Source organism: Solanum lycopersicum, chromosome 12, assembly GCF_036512215.1.
Source record: "Solanum lycopersicum chromosome 12, SLM_r2.1".
NCBI lineage: Eukaryota > Viridiplantae > Streptophyta > Magnoliopsida > Solanales > Solanaceae > Solanum > Solanum lycopersicum.
In genome coordinates, this window is record NC_090811.1 from 59,530,474 (window position 1) to 59,548,030 (window position 17,557).

General features: G+C 32.5%; 1 protein-coding gene across 2 annotated transcripts; it reads left to right on the forward strand.

Annotated features, from left to right (window-relative positions):
- The first annotated feature begins 2,371 nt into the window (after positions 1-2,371).
- Positions 2,372-7,050, forward strand: LOC101252852 (uncharacterized). Of its 2 annotated transcripts, none has more exons than XM_010315937.4 (5): positions 2,372-2,565; positions 4,614-5,491; positions 5,588-5,743; positions 6,331-6,585; positions 6,726-7,050. In XM_010315937.4, exons 2-5 carry the CDS (start codon positions 4,652-4,654, stop codon positions 6,861-6,863), a joined length of 1,389 nt encoding a protein of 462 aa, XP_010314239.1. In that variant the 5' UTR covers positions 2,372-2,565; positions 4,614-4,651; the 3' UTR covers positions 6,864-7,050. The 2 variants fall into 2 exon arrangements, with proteins under 2 accessions (XP_010314239.1, XP_004252289.1); XM_004252241.5 differs by lacking the exon at positions 2,372-2,565 and adding an exon at positions 3,734-4,077.
- Positions 7,051-17,557: the final 10,507 nt, after the last annotated feature.

Sequence of the window (17,557 nt, forward strand, 5' to 3'; positions counted from 1 at the left end):
CAAATCTTGAAAACTCCAATCTTGAAAACCCCTTGTTAATGATGATGCCTTGGTATAAAAGAAGGCTTGATGAACTAAAGTAATGAGATTGATGATGCCTTGGTATAAAAGAAGGCTGGATGAATTAATAGAATGAGATTAGTGGAGCGGGTGTCACGAATCGACACGTAAAATTTGGGGATCGGGTGTCACGAACCGACACGTAGAATCAGAGGATCGGGTGTCACAGACCGACACATAGAATTAGGGGATCGGGTGTCACGAACCGACACGTAGAATTAGGGGATCGGGTGTCACGAACCGACACGTAAAACTAGGGGATTGGATGTCACGAACCGACACGTAGAACTAGGGGATCGGAGTGTCACGTTCCGACACATAGTAGTAGGGGAGCGAAGTGTCACGTACCGACACAAGAATAAAGGTGATGAATCTTGAAAGATGTTAATATACTCAATCTAATGAACCTAATTCCCAAATGAGTATGGTATTGAGACTTGAGTCCTCATGTGTGAACTTTGCGGTATATATTAACGATCATGGTACTTGTTGTTGCTACATGTTGAATAATGTAGTTGATTTTATATTATTACTTGATATATATTGTTTTCTATTTTGAGTTGGCCGATGATATCTACTCAGTACCCGTGTTTTGTACTGACCCCTACTTGTACGTTTCTTTCTTTGTTATATGTGGAGTGTAGCAAACATACGGTCGTCTTCAACTCAACCGCAACTCTAGCCAGTCTTCATTACTCCGGATTTCAGGGTGAGCTAATGCTTCTAGCTTGGACTGGATCTTCCTCTTCATGTCTTGATGCCTTGAAGTTCCGGCATGGACTAGCTTTTTATGTATTTAGCTTCTTAGATACTCTTAGATTAGAAATTCGAGGATAGATGTTCTTGTGATGATGACTTTCAGATTTTGGGGATAATAATAGTTGTCGAGTTTTTAGAAGTTGATTATTGATTTTCATTAATGAGTTTAAGTCTTCCGCATTATATTGTGTTATTATATTCGAAATGTTGGGTTTTGTATTGATTGGTTCGCTCACATAGGAGGGTAAGTGTCGGGTGCCAGTCGCGGCCCGATTTGGGTCATGACAATGTAGTTCATCACTGAAAACACAAATTGTCGTGTAAAATTTATATGACTATTTATTTAAGTTCATACAAATTTAAATATATCTGTGCACAGTCAAAATAAAAAAAAAATATAAATATAAGTTGAAATTAATCTAAAAAAGTATAATTATATATTGTGCCAAATATTTATATATGTGATTGATTGTATTTACCTTCGACTAATATTAGTAATCTACACTAAAATCTATACGAGAAAGAAGATGAAAATTTGATTAATACAAGATATTGACTCCTCATGGTGAAGTGGTAGATAAATGATAATGACTTGTCGATATTCCTTAAATATTATACTATATATAGTTTAAACAGGCGTGTAAGAAAAGTAAAAAATAAAATAAAATAATAATTTGACATGTGTGAAAGCATTTACCAGCATTTGTGTTTGTATTATAAGTCGTCCCATGCCAATTGACATTTTTAGCATTTTATCGAAAGTATATTCTAAAATATTGTTTTCCTCTTATTTTATACTCCATACAAATTTATGGCAGTTTAATTTAATTAATCTTGAAGTTTCTTAGAGTTCAAGAAACATATGAAGATTTTTGCGATGCTTTAAAATTATTTTTAAATTAAGTAAATTTTTAAATAAAAAAGTATATATTGATAAAATTTTTTCCAAATAAATATAATTCAATATATATAAAATATTAATAATATCATTACAGATTTATTAAATAAAAAATTATATGTAAATTGTAACAAAGAAAGTATATAGATTTAAAAGTTACTGTCTTTCCCTTACTTTATACTCTCTTTGTTCCTATTCATGAATACTTTTTCTTGGATTAGTCAATAGAAAAATGATAATTTTGTATACTCAGATAATTTAATTTAAAATATTTATTTTATTTTAAACAAAATAATTAATAGCTAAAATAATCTAGATGTGAAGCTTATCTGTTAAGATTTGACATCTTTATTTTTTTTTGGCAATATTGAGGGCATGTCAATATCAAGAGAGTATGAATTGGATCGCCCAAATTTCGTCCTCAAATCAAACCATATATATAATTTATATATACCTTATTTTATTTAAAAAATAATTTATTTCTATATTAAATAGTAAAATTTAATTTTGAAATACTTATTTTATTTTAATTAAATAATTACAATCCTATATATTTTTTATATTTAATTTAAATCACAATTTTTTTTATTTCTTTCTTGATTTTTATTTGAATCTAAATTAATTTACATAAACTAAGACGAATGGACCGTATTTATTTTTGAGCAAATGTGATAGCCTATATATCTTAGCTTTCATAACATCCTCATACTCCCTCTATATCTTTTTCATCACAAAACATTTCCTTTGAATAGGTCATTTAGAAGTTTTTGTTATTAGTTTTTCGATTGAGATTTTGATGTAGAAAGAATTCTTCGTCTTTTATATTGATTTTTTTGATTATTGGTCGGGTAAGTTTATATCTTCTTAATCATCATTAATATACTTAATTTACAGATTTATTGTAACAGATTAAAGAATTTCGTTGCTTATAAAATATATATATTAGTTTTTCGAAAAATTTTAACTTTATTCACAATTTTTACTTAAGGAACATGTTTTTTGCTAAAAAATAATTTCATAAAAAATATTATTTTATAAAATAAATAAAATTTTTACTTATTTTTTTGTAAATGACAAATAATAATTAATATTATCTTAAAAATACAAATGATATTATTCTAGAAATATTTATACGTTATATTGCATAATATATAAATATTTTCGGAATAATATTTTCAAATTAATTAATCAAAATAAAAGAAGTAGTTTTAATTGTGTAAAAGCATTTACCGGCCATTTGTGTTTTTTGTCGTATAAGTCGTGCCATGCGGATTGACGTTTTAGACATTTTACCGAAAGTCGTGCCATGCGGATTGACGTTTATAACAATTTTTTTAATTAAAAAGTATACCTTTGGTGAACATTTTTCTCACATAATTGTAATTACTATAGATAAAATATTGCTAATATTATTAAATATTATGTTGTATAAATTAAAATAAAGAATATGTGAATTTAAGGTTATCTTCTTTCTCTTATTTTATAGTTTCTCTGTTTCATTTTGTGAGAAATACTTTTTTTAATGAATAATATTTTTGTATATATTTAATAATGTTTTAATTTGGGAAAAAGTAAAAGCGGGTAGGTTGAGTTTAATTCGTAAAAAGTTTAAATTGATTGGCTCTGTTTCACATAATAATTCTCTTTTTTTCATTTCAATCCGCTTCATTTCGTGTTGCATGAACCCGCTCCTGTGTAAACTTCTGAATATTCTAACTAAATTTAATAGTAAAAAATAAAATTCATAAAAATAAATTCATTTACTTAATAAGTTATATTAATTTAATAAATAATAATTTATTATTTTATTTTGTAAAGATCAATTGAGAAGCATGTAAGCTATATTAGCTTTTATTAAATTATTTTTATTTACTGCGTTAAAATATTTTAATAACTTTAAAGAAATTATCATAATAAATAATATTTTATAATTTTTATAAAAAATTAAAATTAAATTTGAAATCGCATCGTAATCTGCCTTATATTATTTTCTTTTTAAAAAACCCACCCGGCCATGTAGCCACAAAATCGTCTCGCTCCATTTACATCATAAGTTTAATTTTTTTATTTTATTTTAAATTATTTTATATCACATAAAAGAGAAATAGTAGGAAAATCTAGATGGTAGGGTTTTTATGTTATTAGATTTGACATGAGGGCCATATGCGGTATGAAATTGGATCCTAAATTTAGTGGTCAGATTAAAATAATTTACTATTTCTCTAAAATCAAACCTATGTCGTAAGCACTGTCCTCAGCAGAGCTTCTATAACAATCTCATGGCTGCTTTCTTTTATTTTTTCAACTGGGATTTCGATATAGTAAAAATTCCCTGTCACTTTATTTTGCTTATCGATCGGGTAAGTTTTTCTCTTAGTAGTTTTTTATTTTTTAACTTGAGACTGATGACCATTAGTATACTTTATGTACAGATTCACTCTAATTGATTGAATAAATTTCATTGGATATATGTTAGTTTTCGAAGAATTTTAGCTTCTATGCATGGTTTCCGCAGAAAAAATGAGGAAAATATTATTTCAAAAATATTTATATCTTATCTAGCAAAATGGAGATAGTGATGTGATGAGATGGAGAGTGTGGCCGGAGAGAAAATAATAAATTTGTTATGTCACCTATATAATAATGTTGAAGTTTATGGATTCAGGGATTTTAGTCCTTTAAAGTTAATGGGTTCGAGATTTATATTATGTTCATATTCAATGAATATTTTTAAATACAAATACATTGAGAAAAGAAAAATAGTGATAGGTTCATACGGAATAAATGATAATTTGTTTTCCGCCCAGTAAGCTAATCGTGTTCTGCCCCTTAATGGAAACTAATACTAAACTCTTTATGCTTAATTTGATTGGTTTGAGTATGTTGTTGTCAACAGATATACTTGCATCAAGTGTAGTTGTAAAGAGGAAAAAGATGTTAGGCTGTCCAAGTCACCAGTTGATTTCCCTTGTTTTGATCTTACTACTGATAATAGTTGATCAAAGTTCACAAGAAAGCCCTTTGAAATCTGCTGTGTTTCTATCACCAGCATTTGTGCTGGAACCTGGATCAGTCTCTAACAAGTTTTACTACAACATTGGCTTCCCAAAGGGCCATATTGCTATCAAAAATTTCGATGCAGAAGTAGTTGATGAGGGAGGTAATCCTGTACCTCTCTACGAAACATATCTTCACCATTGGATTGTTGTAAGATATTATCAACAAAAAGGTGTGAAAGTAACAAACTACCATAATAATTTGGGGTTCCACCAATCAGATTTTATTCTCAAGAGAAACTCAGGTATATGTGATGGAGGACTTTCTCAATATTTCGGGCTTGGGTCAGAGACACGAAAAACAATCACCTATGTTCCAGATCCTTATGGAATAGAAGTCGGTAATCCAGTGGAAGTACCTCCTGGATATGAGGAGAAATGGTTGCTTAATGTACATGCAATTGATACACGAGGTGCAGAAGATAGATTGGGATGTACTGAGTGCAGGTGTGATCTTTATAATGTTACCAAGGACGAGCATGACCGAGTTATAGAGCCAGATTACATTGGAGGGTTGAGATGTTGTTATGATGAAACAAAATGCAGGGTGAAAGACGGATTCCAAGGACCGAGGAGAAATCTGTACCTCAAGTACACAGTGAAGTATATTGATTGGGAGGCCTCCATTGTGCCTGTCAAAATTTATATACTTGATATCACTGATACATGGAAAAAGCCAGAAAAATCGACTACCACTGTGGCAAGACATCACTGCCAGGTGTGAAGGATAATTCAGCACATAACTCAAATCATTTTTAACTCTTTACTACTGCATATATATGACTAATATTCAGGAAATTTTCTTTTATTTCAGATCGAATATTTAGTGGAATCATGTTCGTCAGCTGTTGCAAATGTCGATTGCACTCATACAAAGAAGATAATCTTAACTTTTCCTAGCGGCGGAGATGTCATATATGGAGTTGCTCATCAACATACAGGAGGGACTGGTATGGCACTCCATGGAGAGGTACTCTGAGCTATTATATTTTGGTTACAATATGGATTACTTTCTTATATATATTTTCAGATGATTAACTTATTGATAAACTTTTCTTTTAGTGATAATTGGTTTAGTTCGGTCTCATCTTAACACTGATTATGTATGCTCGGACTTTCAAGACCAGTTTGATTGAATACATATCTGATATCGTTCTCTTAACATCCGATAAAAGACAAGTGATAGCGTTCATTTGACATGATTTTCATACTTCAGAAGACTATTTTGTTGATTCAAATTCCAGTTTATCTTCAATTAGCTGCAGAAAACTTGATGTTTTTTTATTAAACTGAATGGAGACTCCTGCCCTTTGAGACAATTAATGGCTCCTCGATGAACTGCATCATTATATAGGAGATAATATTGCTTCTTGATAGTTAGTTGCTTTAGTTTTGTGAGTGCATATATAGGTGTAAGTTCAGTACTTGTGTGGGAACTCAGGAAGATAAGCTAGTGTATAAGTCCAAGGCTATCGGGTAGTAAAGCAGATTTACTCGTTCATTGGTGTTGATTATTTTCTTAATTTCTTCTTCTCTGTTTCCCCTGCTTTGGTCTAGGATGGACATGTCATATGCTCATCTATTCCAATCTACGGGGAAGGAAAGGAACCAGGAAATGAAGCTGGTTACATAGTCGGGATGTCTAGTTGTTATCCTAGACCTGGCTCTATTAAGATCTCGGCAGGGGAGACTGTAACTTTACTATCAAACTATAGCAATGCCCAGAGGCATACAGGAGTGATGGGGTTGTTCTATCTCTTGGTTGCTGAACCATCACCGAAGCCTAATTCTATCCTACATTCCACAGATGAAGTAAGTTCTTTGACTCATTAAAAGTTTTTCGAGATTCAGAGTAGTGAATTTCCTACTTAACTGTAAACTCAATCTTATCATGTCCACAGTATTCTTGTTTCATCAGATTTCCTAAACTTGTTATTTCTTTGATACTGCAGACAGGTGAGATTGTAATATTACAAAGTGCTATTGGAGCCTTGGCAGTGTTTGGAATTGCACTAGTTGTTGGTGCTGCTGTTATTTATCAACGTCGGAATCAAAGGGATCAGGAAGGCTATGAGTCTATACTGATCTGAGGTTCTTTTCTGTCTGGTGACTCTGGTCCCTAGTGTAGTACACAAAATGCAAGTTATGATATCCCTTCTTTCGTGGACTAGTTCCTCGACACATCTGTTGCACTTGTATGTCAAGTCATGAACTATACGTTTTGTAAAATAAATATTGATATTATTAAAATAAAATTGAGTAAATGATACAGCTGTACAAGTGCTTGTGAATGATCTATCTTTGTATTGTGACATATTTGTCAAACTTAAGATGAGGGAATATGACCTTTTTTTCTTATTTTGATGATTTTATATGACTAATGACTATCAAGTTCTTTATCACTACATCATTTTCGGCCTACAGCAAGACCAATTAAGTGTACCCTAAGCTATCTTTGATAAAAGGCTACACTTTTAAACTTTCAGCAACACTTTTTAGGGGCTGCCCAAAAAAGCGTAACCTTTGACATTAGGCAACACTTTTTAAATGTGGCCATCTTTGACTACACTTATAAAGCGTAGCCAAATAGATATAACGGCACGCTTTGAAGACGTGCATGAACTACACCTATTTTTATTAGATGCGTTGTCTTTTCAGAGTTATTGGTCATACTTAAAAAGTGTTGCCTTTTATTGGCCATCTAGAGCAACACTTATAAAGTGTAACTTTATAACTCATCTATAGCAACACTTATAAAGTGTAACTTTATATCTCATCTATAGCAACACTTCTAAAGTGTAGTTTTATATCTCATCTAGAGCAACACTTACAAAGTGTAACTTTATATTTACCTAGAGCAACACTTACATAGTGTAACTTTATATTTACCTAGAGCAACACTTAAAGTGTAACTTTATATCTACCTAGATCAACACTTACAAAGTGTAACTTTAACATTTATAATCCTAACCATCTAAGTTTCACATGCCTTGTTTTTGTCATACAACTAATCCCCAAGCTTTGACACAAGATTTAAAGAAATCAACTAACATGCATAGACATTGATATAAACAAGAGGTGTTTATATAACAATATCAATTTACACATTGAAATGATATATAAATCTAAACACATTTCAAAGTACTCATTTTAGCATTAAATCTTAATCAAAATCATGTGATATTTTATGATTTACCAGGGAGAAAATAGCTAAAAAAAAACCCTCGATCTATTACTCAATTCTTAGATACACACTTATTCTATAGTGGGACCTTTACCGCCCCCCCCCCCCCCCCCCCCCGAACTATTTAAATATGGACTACTCACCTCCCTCAAGAGTTATAACCAGTTTTATGTCAATACAGTGCAGCACAAGCGATGAATCACTGTACATTCATTTTTTTAAATTTTAATACCCTTTTTTTGCTGTAAATTATAAACCTAATCAAAATAATAATTTAATAATCCCCTGTAAAATTATGTTAAGTTTCTATTTTTATCACATCTTGAAATTGAAATTTACATAAAATGTCTCAAATAGAAAAAAAAATTCACAAATAAGTATTCACAAATGTGGGAGTGATTTTTTTTATAAGAATGAAACTAGAAAGTAAAATTTCAAATTCACCATTGTTGGTTCTTTGTGGTTTGACTTCTTTTATTTTCTTTGTTTGCCGAAATTATGAGGGGTTTAAGAAAAAACTTGAACTACTCCAATTTTGAGTTTTATATATGTAAGTTTCTTATGAGTTAGGCGATTATTGTTGTTCAAAATGTTTAATGTATGATTAACTAAGCATAAATCAGTAGCTAGAAGCCGATTCAGAGCTCCTACAAATGAAATTTAAAAGACCATCATCGAAGGATTTCGAGAAAGACTTGAAGAAATCATGAAATGAGTATAACAATTTTGTGATATAATGAAAGGGAACGAATTAAAAAAATGAATTAATTATATAATCTCCAATGAGAAATTGCTACATTGACTATGTAGTTCAATTTTAGTCATTTTATGTTTTTTTGTTGAACCCTTAGCGCCTACAAGTGGTGTATTCACCTTCTTCACCGGGAGTACTATACCTTAACCATCAAAAAATGTAAAGTCAACTAGCTTATGTACCTAATAGTATTGTCAAAGGCGTGCTTAAGGCGTGAGGCAAGTCTCAAAACGGTTTGAGTGCTTTTGTATCATCATCATGGTTCCAAGACATATATTTTTCCTCTCTTGGAGTCTTTTTTTTCTATAATAAAGCTCACTCTTTATTTGTGTTGTCCTAACGGACCTTAGATTTTTTATTTTTTTTTTGCTTTTGATAACACTTGTACATAGTAGCAAGTATTATATATCCTACTTGCTCAGGTTTTCCCATCAAAGTGTTGTATGAATCGACTCAGCGATGGAAATAAAATAGCACAACAGTACCCACTCATGGGACACTCTACAATATTCCTAACCATAAGGTAGGTCCTATGCCTACACAAGCATGTTTAGTCTCATGTTATTACAAGGAGCATGTTCGAAGACAATCTGGTGAATCTTCTAAATCCCAAATTCTCAACCTTGACCTTCATAGTCAATCAAACGTTTGGACAAAAATCAAACAAAATCCTTTCACAATTCATGGTAAAAATAGTTAATATCATATAAAATGATTCAATAAGTGCAATTTTTTTTGGTGAAACAAAATGTTTATTGATACCAAAAAAGTGTGTTAATTACAAAACAAAGTATCTGTTGTCCACCTACTTCTCAGTTCCCTACCACATCAGTCTAGCTAAAAATTAATAAACCATACAACTCACCGAATCAAGTAATGTTAATAAACCGTAAGTCTTCAAAGATTCCTTCCGCTTCTTCGGATATTTTCTTCTACTATGAATGTATAAGCCAATTTCCTTGAAAATCTATCACTTGGTATGGAATCACATGAAACCTAATAATATTCCTTTATCTCCATATAATATACACCGTCATTTCAAACACACAACTGTTTATTGCACCAGTTCTATTATTCTTGCTTGCCCACTTATTAACCCATTCTAGCTCAACCTTCCAACTCCCTATTTTCCTATTGATTTCCAACCATTTCAGTAATCTGGCCCAGAATGCCCTAGTTCCAATACACTCAAAAAAAGGACGATCGAATGTTTCAGGGGCAACTTCACAGTAGAGACAGTTCGGGGGCACTTGTATATCGAACTTCTTTAATCTTTCTGCAGTAGCCAGTCCCTCCATGCCGCTAACCAATGGATATAAATTGATTCCTATTATGGATGTTTGGTTCCAAAGCAATGTTATTCCAATTTACTTTAGGATGCTTTGGTGTTAGATTGATGTACATCTGATGAATAGAGAAGTTACCAGCTATCGTCACTGCTTTTAATTTGTTCCGAAATCACCTGATCCCATGACTGAACTTAGTGCCTTCCTTGTCTCTAGGATCTTTCTTATTATCCAAGTGGCGTTCAGTGGAATAGTACATGTTCCACATCCTCTTTATATAATATGTATTTATCCATTTGATCCAATAACAGTCTTTTTTTTTCATGCGCTGCCCATAAGATTTTAAGAATAGCACCAGTATTCCAGGCTTGGAGATTGATTATGTTTTGACCCTTACAAACTTTGGAAGGCATAGTTGCTCCCATGAAACCAATGCTATCCTTGAGCTTATAGTTGAACTAGTGTAAAAGTAAGTTCTACATATTCCTTCATTCAGTTTCAAAGATTTGTGCCCAGTAATTCTGGATCTTAAAAACTACTTATTTCAATAACTCGATTCTTCCTGCATAAGAGAGTAGTTTAGTTGTCTGACACCTTATTTTTTCAGTGATCTTTTCCATCAATGGCATACATTGAGCTATAGTGAGCCTATTGGAGGATATAGGCACCCCTAGATATTTAATATGTATTTCACTTTGCACATAGCCCAATGTAGATAAAATTGTTTGCTTCATGTCAGGCTTCACACCAGTAATGTAAAGGCAGTTTTTTTCATTATTTGCCTGTAGTCCATGGACCATAGAGAATATTTTGTAAGCACCTTGCAGTAGTTGCATTGAACCTACATCACCCTTACAAAACATTAGTAAGCAATCTACAAAACAAATATGCACTATACACCAATATTTTTACACCTTAGATTGTTTTTAAACTGAGTCACCTCTAACAAAACATACATCTCTCTTTGCAGGTACTCCATTGCTAGCACAAACAGGTATGGGGACTGTTATTGATTGTACATAGACATATTATAATATTATATACATAGCACAATCATAGATTAAATATATTTAGGGATATTCTGATTTTGTTACCTTAGATTTGATTTTGATTTTGTGTCCTTAGATAGACTTTCTTGTACAAATATAAATGACCCTCATCTTTTGAATGATATGAGAAGTTAGGTTGTTCCATTATCTCTATATATTACATGGTATCAATGTCATTAGGGCTCAAAATCATTTAAATTAGAAATTCTATGTCTTCATGGTTTATTAAGAGGTCTTAGCTATCTGGGTTGTCTTTCAATCTCCAGTCTTGGTCTGGCAGAACTGATTTTGGCTTACTTCTTAGATTTTGTCTCACCGTTCACAAAATAATTTTTAAAATATTTTCTGATATATTTTAACTCCATTATTGTAAGTGTTGGGTTTTGGTATTCGTGGATTTGCAATTTTATATTCGTTTTGAACCTTTTCGATGGTTCCGTATAGATTCAAGAATTCTGTATGGAGACTGTTTGTTTCTAGGACATGGGTGAAGTTTCAAGTTTACTCTTAGGTCTATTAAAGTATATTTTCAGATTGGGTTTAGGTCTCACTAGTGTACAAATATCGTCTTGGTCTGTAAGAGACATCTTTGTTGGCAGATAACTTATTCATAGGTTTTGTTCATTGGGTTGCAACGCTTGTTAACCATAGTTATCTATAATTTATTTTTAAATCCTTTTGGACTAAAAATTAGTTCAAATTGTCTGCTTATAGTCCATCATCTGAGAAAATAGTTTGGGTTTTTGCTGATAAGTTTGCTAAATTCGATTACTGTCATAAATCGGAGAAGGAATTTGCCTCAATTAACATCTTTTCTAAGTCAAATAAAACATGTCTTATCACCTCTTCAAATAAATGGGTGATTTATTCAGGTTTAACTAACCACATGGCGGTAATCACAATATGTTTTCTAGCTTACAATCACAGAAAGCACCCTCTCCCGTTGTAGTAGTTGATGGATCAACTTGTAATAGTCTTGGATAAGGGAATGTTAAACCTACCTCATCTATTACCCTATCATATGGATTAAGTATACCAAAATTGGACTTCAATTTGATTTCTATCAGTAAACTTACAAGATACCTTAAGTGTTATATCTCTTTCTTTCCCCATCATTGTTTGTTTCGTGATCTTACAACGAATTGGGTTATTTGTAAAAGACATGTATCTGATGATCTCTACGCTCTCTATGAATGGGAATCTCAATCTATTTCCTTCTCTTGTGTTGTGTCTTTATTTGAAGTACATTGTTGATTGGGTGATCCTTCTTTACTTTTGTTTACCTGTGTTGCAGTAACTTTGTCCTCAGTTTCAAAATATTTCTTCAATGGATTTTGAGTCATTTCACTTTGAAAAACACCATTATATCTTAGTAGGTCCAAGGGTTAATAAATGAGTTGATTCAGCTTTTGGTTAGTCCATTTTGATGTTTGGGGACCATGTCTTGTTATTTCCAAAATTAGGCATAATTATTTTGTCACTTTTGTGGATGATTTCTCTCGAATGACTTGTATTTACTTTATCAAGAGTCGCTCTGAAGTATTTACCCACATATGTTCCTTCCATGCTTAAATCAAATCTTAATTCAATGCTTCAGTATGCATTTTAAGTAGTGATAATGCTAAATAATACATGTCAGAAATGTTCTAGTCTTACATAAGACAAAACAGTATTCTCCATCAATCTTTATGTATTGATACACACTCCGAAAATGAGTTGTTGAGAAGAAGAATAGGCATCTACGTGAGACAGCCCAAAAACTTATTTTGCAAATAAAGGTTCCTAAACAGTTTTAGGTAGATTTAGTCTCTATTGCTTGTTTTCTGATTAATCGCTTGCCATCAACTGTGATTATTGTTATTGTGACAACTCATTATTTCTGGTTGAACTTAAGGCATTTGGTAGCACATGTTATGTCTGAGTTGTTCCAACATGTGTTACCAAGTTGGATCTGAACGCGTTGAAGTGTGTTTTCTTGGTCTATTCTCACCTTCACTAGGGGTATCAATGTTATTTTATTGAATTTGGCAAACATCTGGTATAAATTGATGTGGTATTTTCAGAGACTACAAAATTATTCTATGAACCTCCCGTTTCTACAAGTAAGGGGAGGAAGATGAATGGCTAGCTTATCGAGTTAGGCATGTAATGACAAATCAATAAGATGAGGTTGTTTTTCCATCTCTTAGTTCTTCTATTAAGCATCAATCACCTATTATGCCTTAAACACATGCTCCATTAGTATTAGAAACACCACCAATTTTCCAAGTTTACACACGGAGGTGAGTAACTTATGACACATGTCCTACATCCATTCCTTTGTAATCAAATCCTCCTTCACTTGATATTTTAGAAAATTTTGACCTTCCTATATCTCTTCGGAATGGTACATGTCAATGCACATCAAAATGTTCCATTGCCATTTATGTTTCTTTTGATTGTTTGTATCCTCCATCTATTTGTTTTATTGCCTTTCAAGACTCTATATTTATTCCTCATGACATTGAAAGAATCCTTGAAAAATCCTTTATGAAAAGACACAATGTTTGACGAGATACATGCTCTAGATGAGAATCATACTTGGTATTTGGTGGATTTACCCCAAGGAAAGAAAGTAATAAGATGCAAGTGGGTGTTGGCAGTCAAAGTTCATACAAATTTCTCTGTTGAAAAACTTAAGGATAGGCTTGGAGCTAAAATCTATGCTTAGATTTATGGGGTGGATTACTCTGATACCTTTTCTCCGGGTAGCCAAGATGTAACACCCCAGAAATTTTTTTGAACTACGACTTGAGTCGTTAGTTATAGTGAGTGATATTTCACAATGGAATTAAAAATTTCGTAAGTATTAAGGTCAGTTTTTCTAGATTTAGTACCCAAAGATCCAAAAAAATTAAATTGGAAATAACAAAAATCTGAAATTTGAGAGTTATGCTAAGTATGAGTTTTGGGTAAAATACAAACGACCATAACTCCCTGTACAGGTTGGTTTAGCAGACAACATAACTTCAACACATGTATTCAGGACTCCTAACCATAACTAATCACACATTCATATAGGGGTACACAGGTAAGGGTCATTAATCATCATAACTTAATAAATGTATCACCTAATATAACCCTAACCTAATCCTTCTCATGCTTATACAATAGCAATACAACCTAGATCATAAGTAGAATAGAAGACTAGGTATGCTTCACACGGTGTGATCATCATTACCACACACTCTCATAATATATATTGTGACTTCAAGTCCATAATAAACACATACAGATACTGACAAGAAGTAAACACCACCACTATAAGTGGATCATACCACACAATGCCATACAAGGCCAATTCAACTAGCCATTACATAGAAAAGTAAAGGAATAGAGAAAACCTTACCAATTCATCAACCTTTGATCATCATTGATCCATATTCATCTTTCATTAACAATTAAGGTATAGGGAAGTAACTAAATATACATTAACATGAATTAAATCATGAATAAAACAACAAAAGATCATTATACTAAAATGTACACTACATCACCAATTCAATAGAGAGTAGAGAAACATAGATCACTCACTTACAAATATCCCTTGATTTGATACTCCATTATCAATGCACAAAATTCATCAATAATATAAATATAAGTTAGTATATAAAGAGATCATAACCTAACGAAATCCTACTTCAATTTGCCATAGAATCGAGATCACATTGAAACTACATTATCAATCTATAGAATATACGAGAATTATATGCTTATCTTATTCAAAACATCAAACCTTGATACACATGGATAACTCATCAACATACATAATATGCAGTAGATATAAGCAATTCAGCATAATAGAATCACAATTCGACCAACACATAATCAAGATCACAATGCCTATAAAATAAGCTAATTTGAGAATTAAAGGGGACATGGGTTCATCATGAAATTGGATTGAACTTGAATTGAGAATTAGTACATTATCATCAATTCATCATAAACAAGCTTTTGAAAACGTTTTGAGAAAGAACCTAGATTGGAGAATACACTATTTGATCATAATTTCTCTTTGAAAAGCTTTGAAGGAGTTCTATAGATGCATGAATATCCAAAGATGAAGGATCACCATAACTCATTGTAGAATAAAAACATGAAAAGTTGATGAACAAAACAATCAGAATCAAATTTACAAGTTGTTCTTGAGCTTCATCTCTAATGGATGTTTCTAGAGAAGTCTAATTTTTGAAGAGTGAATAGGGAATTGGGTTCTCATGTTTTATACCTCATTTCCATGATGGACCCGTTGAAGTACATTTTCCAGAAGGTGATGCCGACCAGAATGTTGGATAAATGGAAAATACTTTTGAGTGAATTTGATAATGAGTATGTGACCTAGAAGTTGATAAAAGCACAAGCCTCATCTAATCATCTTGCGAAAAATCAAATTGATGAAGAGTATTAACCACTCAAGACTTATTTCCTTGATGAAGAGGTATCATTTGTGGGTGAATATAATTTTGAAGCATATCCTTGTTGGAGAGTATTCTTTAATGGAGAAGCATATACTCGAGGAAGAGGTATCATAGAGGTGCTAGTGTCAGAATCTGGTCAGCACTATCCTATGGCGGCTAAACTCCGATCTAATTGCATAAACAACATGGATGAATATGAATCTTGCATTCTTAGGTTGAATATGGCCATTTACATGAATGTCCAGGATTTTCTAGTTATTGGAGAATTAGATCAGTTGAATCATCATGTTCAAGGAGAATGGGTTGTAAAGAACCTGAATATCACATCGTACGTGCAGTATACACAAAAGTAGTGTAGAAGATTTCATAAGATTGAATTCTGACACACTCCGAGGATACAGAATGAGTTAGGCGATTCCCTTGCCACCATTAACTCAATGATCAAACATCTAGATACAACTTATATTAATCCTCTTGATGTAGAGGTAAAGGAGAAACCATTCCATTATTCACATGTTGAAGAGGAACCAAACGGTCTGCCATGGTATTTTGATATCAAGAAGTATTTAGAGACCACGACCTATCTCTAGGGTGCAACATTCAAGCAGAAGAAGTAGATACCCAGTATGACCCTCAATTTTTTTAGGAGGACTCTTAACTGCAAAGCTTCTTGGACAAACACATGTTTGAGTTTGTGGTACGCACATGAATGGACTAACTAGCAGGGAATATCCTTCGAGCCTGTTACTTTTTGATGACTATGGAGCATGATTCTTGCAAATTCGCGCATGAATGTAATAATGTCAAGTGTGTGGTGATCCAATTCATGTGCCTCCTGACAAACTAAATGTTATGAGTTCTCCTTTGCCATTTCTAGATTGCGGCATGGATTTCATCGATCCAATAGAGCCAATCGCCTCTAATGGACACAAATTCATTTTGGTTGCGATTGACTACTTCACCAAGTGGGTAGAAGCTTCTTCATACAAGTTAGTTACCAAGAAAGTGGTAGCTGATTTTGTTCGCAACAATCTGATATGCAGGTTTGGAGTATAAGAATCCATCATTAGTGATAATGGTGCGAATCTCAATATCACTTGATGAGATATATATGTGATCAGTTCAAGATAACTCAGAAAAACCTTTCCGCTTGTCGTCCCAAAATTAATGAAGTTGTAGAAGCCGCTAACAAAAATATCAAGAAAATTTTCAGAAAAACGATTAACAATCACCAAGGTATGCATGAGATGTTTCTATATGCTAAAATTTCAGAAAAATGATTAACAATCACCAAGGTATGCATGAGATGTTTCTATATGCTTAGTTGGGATACCAAATGACTGTTAGGACGTCGATTGGAGCTACTCCGTACTTGTTATTATATGGAACAGAAGAAGTCATACTTGCTGAAGTTGAGATACGTTCTTTGAGAATGATCCAAGACACTGAGTTAAGTAATGCTTAATTGGTCCACAAGCGGTATTGATCAATTAACATTGATTTACAAAAAAAGAATGGTTGTTTTTTGTCATGGTCAACTGTATTGACAGACAATGATTCGTTTCTTTCCACAAAAGAGTCAGAGCAAGAATTTTTGAAATTGGTCAGTTAGTCCCTAAACACATTTTCCTCTTCAAGATGGGTACAAAGGGAAATTTTCACCAAATTGGCAAGGACCTTACATAATTCGCAAGGTATTATCTGGAGGTGCTTTGATCCTTTCGCAGATGGATGGCACCGAATGGCAAAATTCAATCAACTCAGATGTTGTTATGAGATATTATGTGTGAAACTTTGAGTTTTGTTTTTGTTATTTCCCTGAAATTTTTATATTTGCTTGTTATCATTTTGTTTAGAACCTTATCCCTCTTGTAATGAACTATGTCTGACCTGAATTCTCAAGAATGAGATATGTAGGAGGCCTATGTCAGCCTAGGTCACCCTACTTATCTCTTTTATTTTTTTTGTATTTGAACTACTTTATACTTGAATTCTCAAGAATTAGACATGTAGGATGCCTATGTCGGCCTCGGTCAGTTTCTTTATAAATTCCT